This window comes from Crotalus tigris, unplaced genomic scaffold, assembly GCF_016545835.1.
Source record: "Crotalus tigris isolate CLP2741 ecotype Arizona unplaced genomic scaffold, ASM1654583v1 scf7180000018030.5226217, whole genome shotgun sequence".
Taxonomy (NCBI): Eukaryota; Metazoa; Chordata; class Lepidosauria; order Squamata; family Viperidae; genus Crotalus; species Crotalus tigris.
The window spans coordinates 1,794,652-1,812,496 of NW_024096786.1; the positions used below are offsets into that span (position 1 = coordinate 1,794,652).

Sequence of the window (17,845 nt, forward strand, 5' to 3'; positions counted from 1 at the left end):
ATTCCAATCCCAATTCCATTATCAGTCAATGATTATCTGTACTATGTCCAGCATTGTTTTATAAATCTTTATAGTTAGTGTGCTGCTATCAAACATATCTCAAGTATGCAACTCAGCATCTTACATTAGAATACATAGGGTTCACATATTTCCCAGGCTCATTGTTCATGGCTACTCTGAGTATAAACTGCATTGAGCAAGGATAAACTGTGATACTGGTATAGTATGATTCGGTACTTAAAGTATTTCTGTTTAGAGGGATGAATCTGCTAAGATTCAGTTAGTTCATACATGACACTAATGCACCAAATCTAATAGGTTATTTGTGGTTTAGAGGAAACTACTGTAATCCAGAATATTACTCTAATTGCATACAATATAGATCGTAGTATAATAATGAATACAGATAACCCTCGATTTATGACCATTTATTTTAATGACCATGCAAGGTTACGACAACACTGAAGAAAGTGACCATCCATTCAGCAGTCATTCAAATTTACCACATCACTGAACAAGGAGACTTAAAACCAGTCCTTATCGTTGCAGTTATCGCAATCATGATAGTGATTCAGATATTTGACAACTGGCTCACAGTTATAACAATTGTATCATCCTTCAGTCACATGATCACCACTAGCAATTTTTAGTGCAAGCTTCCAGCAAGCAAAGTCAATTGAGAAGCTGGCAGGAGGTTGCAAATGGAGGTCATGTGATGTAATGCCCTAGCAGCCATGTGGAATTAATTTAACAATGACAACTAAAATTGCTGCAACTACAGTCGTCCTTAATAATGGAGTTGCCAGTCCAATTACCATTGCTAAGTGAAGATTACTTACATATACCTATAAGCTAGTCAACCTAGATTTAAACTAGTTTGTACATTAAAAGTACACACAACAGAACAGTAGTAACTGGTTGATGGTTGATACTGATAAAATGTAATTCTTACAGTAAAAATATGACTTTATATACATATATATGTATTCTTTTCTCTTTGCCCCAGTTTGTTGTGCTAATGTTTTGGAGCATCTATATCTATGACAGAGAACTTGTTTACCCCAAGCTCCTTGATAATTTTATACCAACTTGGCTGAATCATGGAATGGTAAGTACAAAAATACTGTTGTTTCTTTTAAATAATGTTAAGAAAAAAATCATTTTTTTCATCTCTAGATATTGAAATACATAATATGAAATGTCCATGGATGTTAACGGTACAGTATAATAGCAGAAAAATATCTGGTATATTTTTAAAGGAGTAATTTTTCTACAATAGCTTATTGTCACTTACTATTAATATCAGTAGGGAATTATTTTTGCCAAAATTAAGGCCATAGACAAATGTGAAATCACAAAGTTATTACACAGCTGTTAAATCTCCCAAGTTTCAAACATGATTATTTATAAAATATGCATAATACATTAGTTCCCATTAATGGTATTATTCAAATTTTAATATTATGTGCTGCTAAAATGAGCACAAGTCCCATTAATGGTGACAAAGTATTATCAAAGTATTCTTTTAAAAAACAACTTCATTTCCCCCCCTTCCCAATTTTCAAAAATTCTAGAAGAAAAGGCTTGATATTTCCCCTATTTATGAAAACTTTATTTCTTTCATGAATATTTTTATTGTATTCATGATTTTATGTATTAACTATCTGAAATGAATATCTTTACTCCATTTTGAAACACCTTTACACTATTGTTTCTCAATATGAAAAACTATTTAAGTTCTTAGTACAAATATTTAAAAACATGTTAATAATTAGCTTCTTACAGAAATGTATATTTCTGCAGAGTGTCTCAGATTCATAGAGGTGTCCACTGAAACAGTGGAATTCATTTTTACCTTAACTCCTCCCACAAGAAACTTCTGTGATTCAGGTAGTCCTCAACAACCATTCATTTAGCAACCATTCACAGTTACAGTGGCACTGAAAAAAAGTGATTTACAACTAGTCTTCACACTTACAACCCTCACAGCATTCCTATGGTCACATGATCAAAATTCATGCACTTGGCATGTATTTACAATGGTTGTAGCATCCTGGAGTCATATGATCACTATTTGCGTGATCTTACCACCTAGCTTCTGACAAGCAAAGTTAGTGTATGTGTGTGGGGGGGAGAGACAGATTCACTTAACAACTGTGTGATTCACTGTGCGCAGTGATTTGCTAAACAACTCTGGCAAAAGTCATAAAGTTAGGTTCAATTCACTTAACAACTGCCTTGCTCGACAATGGAAATGCTGCTCCCTTTTGTGATTGTAAATCAAAGACAATCGGTGATTTTTCAATGTTAGGTAAGGCTTTGTGAAAGAATCCAAGAGGATGCATTTTATTTATTTATATATTAAGTAGTATTTAGAATCCCCCATCCCATCATATAAAAATTACAGAGCATATTATATAGGTAGCCCTCATTTAACAACCATTCATTCAGTGACCATTTGCAATTATGACAGGCCTGAACAAAGGGACCCTCACACAAATGTACAACTATTGCAGCGCCCCCACAGTTAATTGAATGTGTTCTGGACATTTTGGGTGCCCTGAGATAAAGTGATCGCTATCTATGATCTTCCCCACTGGCTTAACCAGAAAGAGCAGAGAAGCTGGCAGGGAAGGTCGCAAACTGGATTTTCCTTGGATTTCAGGACAGACATTTTTCAGCCAGCCTTCAAGAGACCACTGCTTGGTAGAGAGATTCTGTCTCACATGTCTTTCTGTCAGGCAGCACTTTTGCTCTCAAACAGGTTGGGCAAAAGTCCCCTGCAAGGGACCTTTTTCACCCAGCTGGTCTGAGAGCAAAAATGCTGCCCGATGGATTGTTTTTGGAGCAGAATCTCTCCAGCAAGCAGAAGAGGAACTGAAGCACTGGGCTGGATTAAGAAAGCTTGGAGCACAACAATCCAAGCTTCTTTTTTCTCCAACCGAGCACTGTAGTTCTATTCTGCACACAGGGGAGCTGCCAGCCTTCTTTGGCAGGCAGTTCTTTTGCTCTATCCTCATAACGAACGACCCACACAGTCATTGAACAACTGCACCTGGGAAAGTTGAGTCAGGTCAACGGCAATCCACTTTACAACCACCATTTAACAATCCTAATTCCAGATTCAGCTAGGGTTATAAGTCAAGGACTCCTTGTAATAGATTAATAGAATTTTGCTTTTTTAAGTATCAAGGCACATGACTTCTACAGTGCCATGGCAATGACTACATCCAGATCAGTCTTATGTTCCAAGCATTCAAACTACTGTTTCTATTTTATTGTTTATTTATTTTGCCACATTTTTAGGCAAACACAAAATCTTCTTTTCTTAAAAGTTGGCATCTGGTGCTGAAAATGGAAGGGAGTGTACTTAGTGGCACAATAAGCAATTCACATGTGAAAGTCTTGGGTTTTTTTATTGGCATCTCCAGTTAAAAGGATTTTTTAAAAGAATTTTGAAAAAGAACCCTAAGGCTAAGTTCTGTAGATTGGCTGCCAGTCAGAATAAGATAATAAGAATCTCATATAAGTAATCTAATTTATTAACATACTTCCTATGTTTTAGAAACTTGTTGATAACTATATTTCCACATAAAAAAAGATCCAGGATTCAGTCTCTGATTGCTTTGCATGATGAACAATGTCTGATAGTGTATAACAATTATGAGAAGTGTTTTAGTGAGAGATTGTATTTTAAAATCACATTCATGGATATTAGAAAAACCATACATTTGAGGAAATGCATTTCACAATATCTATTGTAATTAAGCCCAATTGTATTTCAGAGATATCCTGCTCATTCTTTTGAGTGGAGGACTCAGTCTTTCCCAAAGCCATCACTGGAGAGACCATTCATTTGGAATAATTCATTATGTGTGCTGTAATATGTGGTGAAATCCCAACTAGGAGAATTATAATATTTTTTCAATACCTGTTGCTTTAATAGAAAAAAATCAGTGGTTGAATCACAATATTAAAACAACCTATGCAACACTTTGCTGAAATGTAGACGTTTAAATGGGGAATTTAAAAAGAAAACAAGAGTTGAAAGGGAATAAAAGCAACAACAGGAGAATGTGAGAAACAAATTTCCTTTCAAAATGAAGTCAGTCTAATTTAACTAATACCTTTATTGTTAGATTTCAAAACATGTAAGAAAAAAAGCGAGTGTCTTTGGAGTATAGATAGTACTTGCTTAGTGACTGCAATTGGGACTGGCAACTCAATTGTTAAGTGAAGCAGTCGGTAAATGAAATCACAACTCTGCTTATGATATTACTTCAGCTTTCCTTTGCTTTACAGACCTGCAAGGGTAATAAATACAAGGATTAGTTGCTTTTTTTCATCACTATTGTAATGGAAATGGTTGCTGTATGAAGCAGTTGGTAAACAAGGACTACCTGTACTTACAAATGCAGTGGGTGGGATAAAATCTTATTTTGTGATAAATCAGGTAAAAACCAGCCTGTTAGTGTAGATCAATACATGGTCTATCTGGTGCAGTGAGGTCTCAGGCAGGAGGGTAGAGTAGCAGTAAGAAAGAGCATCATTTTGACAAAAGCAGCAAGATTATGGATGCCTATAGTCCAGTGATCAGTAAAGACCTATTTCTGATTACAGTATTTTACCTTCCTAATATAAAAATAGACAGCATACTAAAAAGCAGAGACATCACCCTGCGAACAAAAATGCGTATAGTCAAGGCCATGGTTTTCCCAATTGCAATGTATGGATGTGAAAGTTGGACCATAAGAAAGGCTGAGCAACAAAGAATTGAGGCCTTTGAATTATGGTGCTGGAGAAGACTCCTACAAGTTCTTTGGACTGAAAGGCGTTCAAATCGGTCAGTCCTAGAAGAGATCAACCCCGACTGCTCTTTAGAAGGCCAGATCCTGAAGCTGAAACTCAAATACTTTGGCCACCTAATGAGAAGGAAGGACTCACTGGAGAAGGGCCTAATGCTGGGAAAAATTGAGGGCAATAGAAGAAGGGGACGACAGAGAATGAGGTGGCTGGATGGAGTCACTGAAGCAGTAGGAGTGAGCTTAAATGGACTCCAGAAGATGGTAGAGGACAGGAAGACCTGGAGGAACGTTGTCATGGGGTCGCAATGGGTCGGACATGACTTCGCAACTAACAACAACAACAATATAAAAATAATTTAGAGACTACAACATCTTCATGACTACTCTAAATTTAAAGATTAAAAGACATTGCTGTTAATTAATTGCATTATTTTGAAGGAAAAAGTAATATATGTTCAGAGGATATATGTTTATTTAGGCTTCACTCTGAAAGTGAGAAATTCCAAACATTTTTGGTAAGAATATAGGTGTCTGACATAGCAGTTTAATAAGTTCATGCTTCGTGAGGATCAAGGAAATGCAATGGAAGGAAAACACAATTTTTTGTAGACTGGAATTGTTAAAATAATTAGTATATGAAGTGATTGCTTTTTCCTTTATTGTCCCCCTCGTAACAAATAATGTGAACATTCTAATGTGTGGGCCTATTAATTTCTATATGCAACTCTGTACAAGGTCTTGCTAAAAAACTTTAAAACAAATAGTCTTGTCAATTTTCATTTATTCAAGTGTTCCTTTGTTTGAGTAACTATGAAACCATTTAGCTGTTGTGGTGTTTCATCGTTATCTAATGTTTTCAAATGCTTTAACTATAATATCTTTACTGCTGATTTTCATTTTAATTCACTCTGTTCTTTGTACATCATAGAAGTTGGGGGATATTTCTAATAGAATATTTTATTCTTAAAACATTAATATCATATTAACTCTTTGGAGAAATTCATGACTTTAGAGTAGACATCAAGAACTTTTATTATATATCTTTTGAGATGAATTATAAATCTGAATATAATTTTATATGTGTCTAAGGGACAAATGTATGTATCTGAATAGATGGCATGAATTCTATAATTAAAATAGATGTTCTGGGTACCACTAGAGTAGCTATTTTGAGTTTTCTTAAAGGTATCTCTTCAAATTTAGTGACAGGACCACTAAATGGCAAATGCAAGTCAATGTCAGAAAGTGTGTTGTGTACTGAAGCTAGGAATCCATGCTTTATTTATAAAATGTTGGGAACTGAACTGTCACAAGCCAACCAAGAAGCAGATCTTTAGATCATGGAATAGTTCAGTGAAATAATCTGCACAGTACGCAGCAGCTATAAAGAAGCAAATTTTATGGTAAGGGTAGTTAGAAAAGGTCTAATTTAAAACAAATGTAGATTTGAAGTGCTATTCTGGCTGATCTCTAAGAACTGTTTAGCTGTTTATATGAAAGTAAATTCAGTTGATTTACAAATATGCTGCCTTATCACCTAAATATTATTGCCACTTGTAACTATTCAAGCAGAAAAAGATATTTCGCCAATAATGCCCATCATACATTTGTAATTTATGTTATTATAATCCAGAAATGCCTATATGGGATTGACTAAGATCCATTGGCAATTATTTGCTAGTAAATAAATATATTTTGTTTTCTACCAATTCTCCCTGGGATGCCTCAGATGTTGCTGAGAGGGCTTCAGCTCTCCAAAGCTGGTCTCCAAGAAGCACAGCATGAAGAAAGAAGATCTCCCATCTCTCCTTCCAATTTTAACAGTGCTCATGAGTAGTACATCCATGCAGCAAATCTTAATAAATTTAGTCTTAATAAAATGGGATTAAAATCAGAGAAAATAATATTTTAAATTGTGTTACATTTTAAAAGCTTTGAACTAAGCAAGCATTTTGACTGATACCAGTTATCTAAAATGTACTGCTCTATTGCTTAGTTTTCTAATCTTGCAGAGTAAACAGAGTAAAATATAAAAAATACATAAATAAGATACTGGGTTTTTTTGGAAGTCCAGATAAGATTAATGAAAAGATTAAGATGAGCCCCAATCTAGTTGAATTAACAAATCAAATTTATTCTTCATTCATTCTAGTGGAACTCTATATTCTTGTGGGATGAAGTTTTAGGTAAGTGAGGTTAAGAATACATCATAATTATCTTTATATAGATTTATTTACTGTGTCTGAAATGGTTTCCATTCTCAAATGATGTTGATAAAAATGAATAAGACTGCATTGGTATTTGATTTTTTTTATTGTGATACAGCTAATAACAACAAAACAGCAGGGAAAAAGAAGGGATGGAAGAGGCAATGGAAGCACAAAAATAGCTAATCATTGATGAATCATTAAGAGTTTCAGGCTCTACTAAAGAAATGATACTGATCTTTGGAAGAGATTTCAAAGAAAAGGAACAGTTGGAAGGAATTTGAGGCATAAAGGAAAACAAAACAGAAAATGTAGAATTGTTTGAGAATAGAAGACCCTTAGGCAGTTAAGGAAAATAGGAATGAAATTGGCAGCCATATGTAATTATTGTAAAATAGATTTATATATGACAAAGAGGGTAGTTCATCTTGTGTGCTTGAGGGAAGTAAATGACAGCAGGATCATCTTAAGAACACCCTTCACAGATCTTTTTAAGTGCTCTTAAGAAAAATGAGATGGACAGTGCTTAGTTACATGAACACTCACTGCTCCAAAAAGTTACAGAAACATAAGGACTGTATTGGATCAGACATGCACGTTCTTATCATTTTTCCTCAACTCATAAATATCTACAGAAACCTACCAGTATCAGCACAATCCTGTCTTTCCACTCATGGAAATCAAATCTCATAGAGCATAACAAATACATGCTATAATAAATAGATACTAGAGCTATATACTCTTCAAATTGTTCTGAAGGCCTATATTGTTTATTAAAGCAGCCCAATTTTTTTCAGTCTTTTGTGAAAGCCTGATTAAAAAAATGTAGTTGTTTTAAGTGTCATATTAAAAGTTCTAAATGCCAGTGGAAATATTTAATTTTTCATATATAGGATCCTGGATTATTTGTTTGTTGCATATTTTGCAAATCATAGAACTGTAAACAGTTATAATGTTGTAGTACATTTTACAGCTACACTGTATAGAAATGGCCAGGAAGGCCATTATTGGAATTATGCAAATCCCTTGTGGAAAAATGCCATACATTTGCAGGACTGGAAACTTGATAATTATAGGAATTATATGTCAGTGTATTATATACAATTTGATCTTCTCTTTGTAGTTTATATGCTTGTTTCCTTGCAAGTTTTGTTTTGCTTTCTTCAAGAAGCACAGTAACTAAAAAAAAAATCTCAAATTATTTATAGGAATTTAGGCATATAAATGGCCATATGGTCATGTTTTGCACAGAAAACAGGCAGGCTTCTACACATATTGTTTTTGTACATTTTTATTCATTTGATTGTTTTTTAAGATTGAGACTAAGAATGAACGGTGTGATGCATTCAAATTACACATGCAGCTGGCATTATTGCTTATGGTCATCAAATTTTACACATTTAATAAATGAAAAATCATGCTAGGAAAAAATTCAATTCACCAGTACATCATCACTAAAAATGATTTAGATTAAATTTAATATAGAAGTGATATATAAACAATATTCTTGCTATTCTTAAGATAAAATTCAGTTATCAAATAAGCCAAATCATGACTCACAAGGGAATGAATGTGGCTACATCAGTGCTACTGGCTGCAGTTGTGCTCAGTATGCTTCTCCCAATCTATGTTGCTCCCCATGCACTTCTCATGACCCCCACCCCTTCTTGAGCACTTCTCGCACACCCCTGAACACCCCTCCTAATCTACACTGTCTATCCACATGCCCTCGCAACCCATGTGGCATCTCTCAGGCACCCCCATGTACCATTCCTGACCTGCACCCCCTGTCTGCTAGTTTTGGATTTGCAACTTTCTGCTGGTTTCCCTGGTGATTTCTTTTTGCAAGCTTCCCACCAGCAAAGCAAATGGGGAAAGCAGCAGGAATTCTAGGAAGGGAGGGTAAAGTGAAGGAAGGAAAGAAGTTTTCTGATGCTCCCTAAGCATTGCCCACAAGAAAACTCAATGGAGAAGCCATCAGAAAGTCAGAAGTTGCTTCCACTCCTTTGCTTTTTTGCCTACCTGTGGTCATTCTATTTTTCTGTTTAAGTAAGGAATTATCTCTGAAATAAGAAACAATAAGAAAATACTCAGTTCTATTATATTTGTCTCTTACTTGTTTTTGCCTGAACTAAAGATCTATGTTTTGTAACCTTTTTTTGTTAAAACAATAATCTTTTGATTGCATATTTTCATAATATTGCTAGCACTGCAGTTTATTTTTTGAGATGAAGCAACAAAAATACACGTAACATTGAAATGTGGTTACACATGAAATATATATGGAGGGGGGTTGCAGCTGCTAATATTAAGTCAACATTTTTATTGAGCTGTTTAACACTAGCCAGGTATGCCAGCTTAGAACCCGTAAGTAGAGAAGGAGGAATGCCAGGGAAAATGTGTAAACTGAAGGTTCGTGTGATTTATTATCACAACCATAATTTGTTGTATTTATTGTCACAACCATAATTTATTATAACATCTAAATAGAGCTATTAGTTTATTATTAAACATGAAGTAATCAGTACATGTTCATAATATATAAAGTCCAGATCTAGATGTTTATCATTAAAGACATGATCTACTTCGATACCGTATAAGTAACTTATATTCCATCAGCTAAACTAGTGAATTGAGGACGGGTGTGTGTGTGTAGAACTAACAATGGCTAATTTCATAGCAGCAAATGTCCAGTAGAAAGGGGGGGGGGAATCAAAGTTTACTGGTGTGTTGTACGTATTTTGGTCTAAGGGACCTTTATGTTTTAAGTTCTTCAAACCGATCAAGAATCTTGATGTTCTGACTTCCGGTGGATCAGCGTGGGCGATGGCGGCTACCTTGTAGCCATCCTCCTGGGTAAATGTATTGAATCGCTATGAACAGCGGACATCAGCTGTTCAGCGGTTCAAAATCCCCCTCCCGGGCAAAGGGGGGGGGAAGAGGGTTGTCTGAATAGTGTTAGAGCCTCTTATGCACCCCCAATATTTTTGGGGGGGGTGAAAAGAGTGCTCCCACGGAGTTCAGACTGTCTCCGCTTCCCAGCTGCTTTTGTCCCTAGGGACAAAACAAGCCGTTGCAACCACCTCCGCGATTAAAGAGATCTGGTGAGTTTTTCTTAGAAGCGGACAGAGTTGACTAGAGGATTTAGCTTTTGTTTTCTTTGATTTTACTTGGATTTTAAGTTTAAAGACTTACTTTTATGTTTATATTCCCACTTTTTAATTTTTGACGAAAGGGAAAGTAAAATGGCGATCGGCAGGCTTTTCGGCGTTCTTTTTTTTTCCTTTTCTTTTTTCCCTTTGGGAAGGTAGAATAGCGATTGGCAGGCTTTCTGGAGTTTTTCCTTCCCTTTTTCTTTTTTCTTTTTCTTTTTAATGATTGGAATGGATGTTTTAATTTTCTTTTTTTTGTTGAAAGGGAAAATAAAATGGCGATCGGCTTTTTTGGATTTTAGAAGCATTATTATTTTTGTTTAACTTTTTTGTTTTGTTTTTTATATTTTTTAAAAAAAAATGGAATGGACTTTTTTTAATTCCCTTTGATTTTATTTGGATTTTTAGCTTAAAGATTTATTTTTATTTTTATATTCCTTCTTTTTATTTTTTTTCCCTTTTGTTGAAAGGGAAAGTAAAATGATGATTGGCAAGCCTTTAGGTGTTTTTCTCTATCCTTTCCCCCACCCTTTTTTTTTAATGATTGGAACGGAATGTGGATTTGATTTTGATGTTGGGTCTGGAGAAATATTATTATTTTTGTTTAACTTTTTTGTTTTGTTTTTTGTATTTTTTTTAAGAAGGAGTAAAGATTTTTTTTAAGAAGGCTCTAAAGGGTTTAGTATTTTTTTTTCGTTATAATGATCTCCTTTTGAAGGATTTTTTTGAATTTTTTGGGGGGGATTTAACCTTTCTTTTTTTCTGTTTAATTTTTGTAATTTTTAAGAAGGAGTAAAGATTTTTTTTTGCAAGATGGCTCCAAAGCGTTTAGGGACTCCTACAGTTCCTAAAGTGGCTTCTTCTTCGGTCTTATCATCAGTGCAACAATCCAAATCAATAGCCTCACCCTCTTCCTTGGTTCAGCCAATAACTGTGAAGGATTTGCAAGATATGATGGGAAATGTTATATCTCAAATTAGGGTAGAAATGAAAGAGATTTTAGAGGAAAATAATAAGATTTTGAGGCAGGAGATAGTTTTGGTTTTAAAAGGAGTTGCCTCTGTTCTTGAAAAGCTGAACTCCCGTGTGGAAGAAGTAGCTGGAAAAGTGGAATTGATGGAGGGAAAATTTGAAAGTATGGAAAAAGAAATGGAAAATGAGATTCTTATGCTTCAATATGGACAAATGGAATATGCCCTAAGAATTAGAGGCTTGGGAGAGTCTTTGCAAGGAGATCTGAGAGAGATGGTTGCAAAGGACTTTGCTGTGATTTTGAATAAAGAAAAAGAGGAAATACTTGGTGAAATTGAAAAATTATTTAGAGTTAATTCTGTGGTGGCAGTGAAAAAGAATTTGCCAAGAGATGTGGTAATTTACTTTGGGAAAAGATCCCTGCGCAATGAAATTATACAAGCTTTTTATAAGAAGAGATTTCAAATTGCTTCACAAGATGTTATAATCCTAAAGGAGATCCCATCTAAAATTTTAAGAAGAAGAAAGGAGTTTGCTTTTTTAGCAGATGAACTTAAAAAGAGACGAATTTCGTTCAGATGGGATTTTCCGATTGGAATGGTGGTGAACTACCTGGGGATACGTTATAGACTTAATACTGTTTTTCAAGCAAAAGACTTTTATACTTCTGTCCTGGGGGTATGTTCATCGCCATCTATTAAGTTTAAAGCTTTGGAAGAGAAGAAGGTAGAATTGCAGTCTGAAGAGCCTATACTTATGAAAATTGGGAAACCTCAGTTTGAGGGGTCTCAACAAGTTGAGATGGAGGAGCAGAGGATAACCTGTGCAACATATAATAAAGAAAAGGATCAATTGCAGTCTGAACTGCTTACGTTTATGAAAATTGGGAAACTTCAGGGGCCTCAACAAGCAGAGACGGAGGAGCAGAAGACAACCTGCATAACATACAATTGTAAAGAAAAGGATCAACAGAAGAAGGTCAAGGAAGTTTCACAAGTATTGGTTCCTGATTCTGCGGGAGAAGCAGGATTTACAAACTTTTTGGAGCAACCTTTAAGGGCAGAATTGCAGTGTGAAGAGCCTATATTAATTAAACAGGGGAAATTTCAGTCTGGGGGGCCTCAACAAGTCGAGATGAAAGAGCAGAGGACAACCCGTTCAACATATAAACATAAAGAGAAAGACCAACAGAAGAAGGAGGTTAAGGAAGCTTCATAGTTATCGGTTCCTGAGCTGGTGGGAGAATCAGGATTTACAAATTCATTGGAGTTATCTTCAAGGGCAGATTTTAAAGCATTTTTTTCGAGGTTTATGAACACGAGAGACTGATACCTTTAAGAGACTTATGGATAAGAGAAGGAATGTGTTTATTGTGGAGGAATTTGTTATTGGTATAATGTGGTGGATGGAATTTGTTATTGGTAAAGATTTAAATGTTTATAAGGGAATTCTAATGTTTTAAGTGATGTTCAAATTTTGGAGGGAGTTTATAAAGAATGATGGATAATAATATAAGTATGATATGAAAATGTTTAGAGTATATTATAATGTGTTCAATGATTGGGTTTTTTTATTATTATTATGATTATTATTAGTTTTAAGAGAAGATAACTTGTTTAATTAAATGTATCTAGATTTGTTTAGGATTTATATGTTTTTGATTATGAGATTGAATGAAAATTTTAGATAAGAAGTTTAAGTTTTTAAGTATTTAGTTTAAAGTATTTAAAGAGTATTTAGTTTTAATGGTATTTTTTTGTTTGAGGGTAAAGAAAGAGGGAGAAATTAGATCTTATATTGTAGGTATAGATATTCAAAGAAATTAATGTTTAAATTTGTGTTTTGGAGGGAGTTCATGATACTAGAAAATGTTTAGAGTATATTATAATGTGTTTAATGAAGTTTTTTTATTCTTTTTTTGAAAAATTTTAAGTAAGCCTGTATTCAGCTCTGGGAAGATTGGGGGAGGGTTTGGGAGGTTTGGGGAGGTGGGGGAGGGTATGGGAGGGTGGGGGGGGTTGGGGAGGGGATTTGTTGTAAAACTTAAAAAAATTTCAGTAAAAAAAAAAGAATCTTGATGTTCTGTGACTCTGTATGGTCCAAAAGTAGTATTATATATATATATATAATGTTTGAAATAAGCAGGAATTGAGAACTTCTTTGCAGGGAATAGTGCTATAACCTTGTAGTTACATTGACCATCAGGAGACATCATATTACCAATTTCACCCTTATTGGGAATCATCAGGTTTACATCTGACGATTCTCAGTAAGGATAAGATTGGTAATATAGTGCCGCCTGGTGGTCTGTGTAACTGACGCATACTATAAAAGACACTAAAAATAAAGAAAGTAGAAGTCATGTAAAACCCCCAAAATAGTGGCATAATATAACATCTGTATCTCACTGCTTTTGAGAGTTTAAGGAATGGTGGACTTATCTGAGAATTGTCAGTCCACCATTACAGTTTTGCAGAAAACTGTAACTGGATAAGTAAGAGTTTCAGTATTTTAAGACTATACACTTCTTTTCTCCTCTCCAGACTTTCCCTGTTCATAGTCTTTTCCTTATATTTATGCAAACAAACACATGAAATTCAGAAGAACGTACTGTATATCTGTAGATGGAAGTGCTTTTGAATTATAGTATCAAAAAGTGATTAGAAAATTGTACGTACTTTTTGTGAAATTTCAAATATTACAAATGCACTTTTGCTAACTAATATTTTTTGTCACAAAATAATCCTTAAACTAAAATCTGCTTATTTAAAATTCACTGTGTCTTAATCAGACCACAAATATTTCTTTTTAAGCATTCCAAAGTATTTCGTTTATTTGTTTAATTTGCTGTTATAGCAACTGAATTCCATCACGTTTAGCATTTTGTTGGTGGTGAAAGATTTTTTTTCTGAAAATCACAACTGTGCAGTATGATCAAGTTGGTTTAGGCTTGGCAAGGAACATTTCTTTCAATTGAAGACATATGCGAAAAATCTCCATAAAAATACTCTGTAATATAATAAGAATTATTTTATAGACGAGTGACATTTAAATTGCCTTAGTTACACCTGGCTGAGAAACTAAACAGGGTTAGACGTGGGCGGTAGTTCTATTGAAGATATCTACATGATTAGATTAGGAAATTGAAACATCTTAGAAAAGGTCAATGGCAAACCACTTCCATATATCTACTGGGAAAATTGTATTTAGAAAAATGGGAGACTTTACTTTTTAAAATTCAAATTAATGCATATTTTGGGGGGATAATGGTAAATTAGAACATTCTTCTGATTTTTGGAATGTTCTTGGGAATACGTGTAATCTGTATAAACAGGATTGCATTCAAATAATAAAGAAATTTGAGATGCTCTTGATTCTGCCCCTATCCAGTTTCTAATAATCACTGTCCTACGGAGTGCTTGAACTGGCTTGACAGTGATCATATTTTCATGAACTACAGGTAGTCCTCAACTTACAACCACAAGGGAGCCTCACATTTCAGTAGTAAGTCATTGTGATCATAAGTTGAGATACCACATGACTGGACTCAATTTTATGATTATCTTTACAATGGTCATAAATAAGTCACCATGGTTGTAAAGTGAATCACATGGTCATTAAGCAAGTCATACCATTGTTTGGTGGATCCATTCTTCCAAATTATCATTTTTTTTAATGGGAAACTGGAAAAACATTATTGGAAACTGGGAAAAAAACATTACAGATCATGACTACAGGATGCTGTAACCAGTTATAAATGAGAACTGATTGCCCAGCACCCAAAATGGAGTCTTGAAAGTGGGGTGCAGCACTTGTAACTCAGAGATTGGGTTGTAAGTAGCTTTTTAAAATTCCATCATAACTTCAAATAGTGGTTAAGTGATGGGTCGCAAGTTGGAGATTACCTAATGTTTCCTGCTTCACAAGCCTTTTTGTTTCACAACTTCTTTTTCCTTTGAAATAAATTATTTCCTAAGATCTCTGACTTTCCTTCTTTCTTTTGTCCTCTGCAGGAACAAAAATTAATGACAGCAGCAGTAATTTTTTATTTAATAGGAAGTCAGGGTTTGGACAGATATTTACATGATCTAAGATACTCATTAGTATCATGTTGATCAAGAATGGCCTGAGGAAGTTGTTTATAGTTGGACTACCAATGCTAAAAGCCTGGAGGTCAGAATATACAGTAGCAGAAAGTTAATACTCTCTATCAAGTAAAGGAAATCTGTATACATTTTGCATTCAGACCCAATGTAGATGATGAATGGAATGGATCCATCTGTAGGCCTGATGGTTTGTTCTCACTCAATCTTGTATAATTCAGTTGATTGTATAATTTCCGGTTTCAGCTGTCTTTTTATCCCCTTCATAGCTTATGAAGAAGGAAACATCTGTAAGACAAATAATCTCTTTTAAAGTTTTTAAAGTCTCACACTGGCATAGAAAGACTCCTTTTTGATGTTTAATGAATGAATCGGTGAATTCTGGACATCATTTTGAAATAATAGATGCTTTTTGAATGAGAAGGATGAATGTAAAAAGAAAAATTCTGTATTGATTTAACAATTAGTATTTTTATGCATAGAAATATATTACAACATTATGCTGTAAGAGTGAAGCAAAAACATTTGTGAAACTTTTCTTCAACAAAATTTCTGTGTATCTTTGAGTTTCATGAGACTGTTCCATTAAAATTAATAAATGACTAATACTTTTTCTTTGAAATTTGGCTGCTTCATGTTGCTCTGATCCTAGTATGTTTTAATGATGTGGATTTTATCTTAAATTTTATCCAGTGAAATTAGCAAATAAAAAGTAAGCTGAAGCTTATCTAATGTAGCCTAAGATTTCAATTGTGCCTTTAAATTACTAGTTGGTAAGTTTAAATAATATATTCATTGGGAGTTCAATAACTTTATGTTCTCTTGCAATTGTCTATACATTTGCTATAAATCAAAATCTACTCAATCATAACCAAATAAAATGTTATGGCTTCTTTTGGATTATTATGAGGTATTTATAAGAAAGGTGGAACATGTATAGGTATAATTCTTTGGAGGAAAAGAAGGAATATAAGTTTTCCATTATATTTATAGTGTGTTTCATGGAGGTGGAGAAGAGCCTCCAAATCTCCATTTTCATTTTTACTTGAACTGTTAAAAACACTCATTAGATAAGGGCTAGGAAAGCAGATTTTTGTGAATAACTCAATGTCTTTCTAAAGTGAAGAGGGAAGTTTAGGGGGCAAACTAATTAATCCCAAGAAAAAGTATCAAGAGTAATAGCAATGACATCAAATTTCAGTGCTTTAATCTCAAAACAATCTTCTTTAAACCTAAAGAAAAGAGGATTGTGGCCTAGAGTAATATTTTTCTTTTAAAAAATGGAAATGAGTAGCTACTCTCAGCAACATCTTTCAGTCAAAGTTAATTCTCACTCCTGTTGATTGCCATAGTTTAGCATTATGATGTGCTCTTAAGATAGCAGCTTTCTTCACCTAGATCTGAAATAAGGATTCATATAAATATTACAAAAAAAGTTTCTTACCTTTTCAATAGTGAAAAATAAATTATAAACTCAATTAAATAATATACAGTTGGAAGGCTTTATTCATAGTGTATTACATTATTGTTTAGCTATTGTATTGCTTTGTTACAATCTTGAAAGTCTTATTAAGCTTCAGCTTCTCCTTATTCGCATATGGATTAGATATCTGAAACATTTAAGCATATTGAACCTTTTTCTTGTCTTGAACTCAAATTGGGAAGATATTCATCAACTTCGGGGATGATAAACTGAAGTTATAAAATGATGTCAGTGATAAAAATAATGTCAGTTATAAAATTTTACATTTACTTTGAAAAATACTCCTTTTCAGATAAGACAGTGTTTATTAGTTATTTCTCTAATGTGGCTTAGTTGGCATAATTACAAATGTTCACAGCTGTAAAAATGATATTACTTGAGATCACAACAGTAGTCATGGATACCTGCATAGTTTTATTACTATATTACTGTCAAATTCATTTTTCTGAAAATAACATTACTGTATAGGAAAATGAAAGGAAGTTTCAATAGTAATATTTTAAGTTTGAGAGCAAGTGTTAATAGAATAGGCGTTTATGTAACTTATGGGCAATATCACCTATATTGCCGGGACACCAATATGTCAAGTGAAAAAGGACCTTCAAAGTTCTTCGTTGTTTTCATTTGATGAGTTATCATTAGAAAAATTGGTTGTTTAAATTTTTTGGCACGAAAGCAACTTACAGTTGACACATTTGATTTCCTGTGTCCTTAATTTGTATTTTCTTCCACTTCCTTTCTAGCTCTTTTGTTTTCAAATGCTGATTTGGAAAAACGCCCTATAAATGAAACTTGGTTTTTAGTGTTACAACTTTAATTTCTTTAAAGTTAATTGGAATCAATCAAGGATCTATTAAGCTCTAATACAGAAGAAATAAGTTACCATATTTTAGCTAGCTGGATGTTGGGAAAGTTATCAATGCATATAAAAATATTATCATTTGTTTTTAATAAACTAAAAATATTGCCTTTTTTGACCATTTGGCATTGTTTGGCATTTTCTGAATTCTTAAAGTATCCTATAAGAATCGAGTTTGGCATTTTCAGTTAATTTACTGCCACTGTCAACTAACTATAGATTTCAGTTCCTGCTCAATGTGGTAAAACAAATGTTCTGTGATGA

At 33.9% G+C, this 17,845-nt stretch overlaps 1 protein-coding gene across 5 annotated transcripts in view; it reads left to right on the forward strand.

Annotated features, from left to right (window-relative positions):
• The window catches only part of AIG1 (androgen induced 1), a 97,440-nt gene that overhangs the window by 34,733 nt on the left and 44,862 nt on the right, over positions 1 to 17,845 (forward strand). For 2 of the 5 annotated variants that reach the window (XR_005557105.1, XM_039346824.1), the window contains exons 3-4: positions 1,007 to 1,108; positions 6,958 to 6,991. Coding sequence is in view for 4 of the 5 variants with exons in the window: in XM_039346824.1 (XP_039202758.1) it covers positions 1,007 to 1,108; positions 6,958 to 6,991 (136 nt within the window). In the remaining variant the exon portion in view is untranslated. Of the gene's footprint in view, positions 1 to 1,006; positions 1,109 to 6,534; positions 6,921 to 6,957; positions 6,992 to 17,845 lie in introns of those variants that run through there. The other 3 variants (XM_039346821.1, XM_039346822.1, XM_039346823.1) reach the window with 2 other exon arrangements.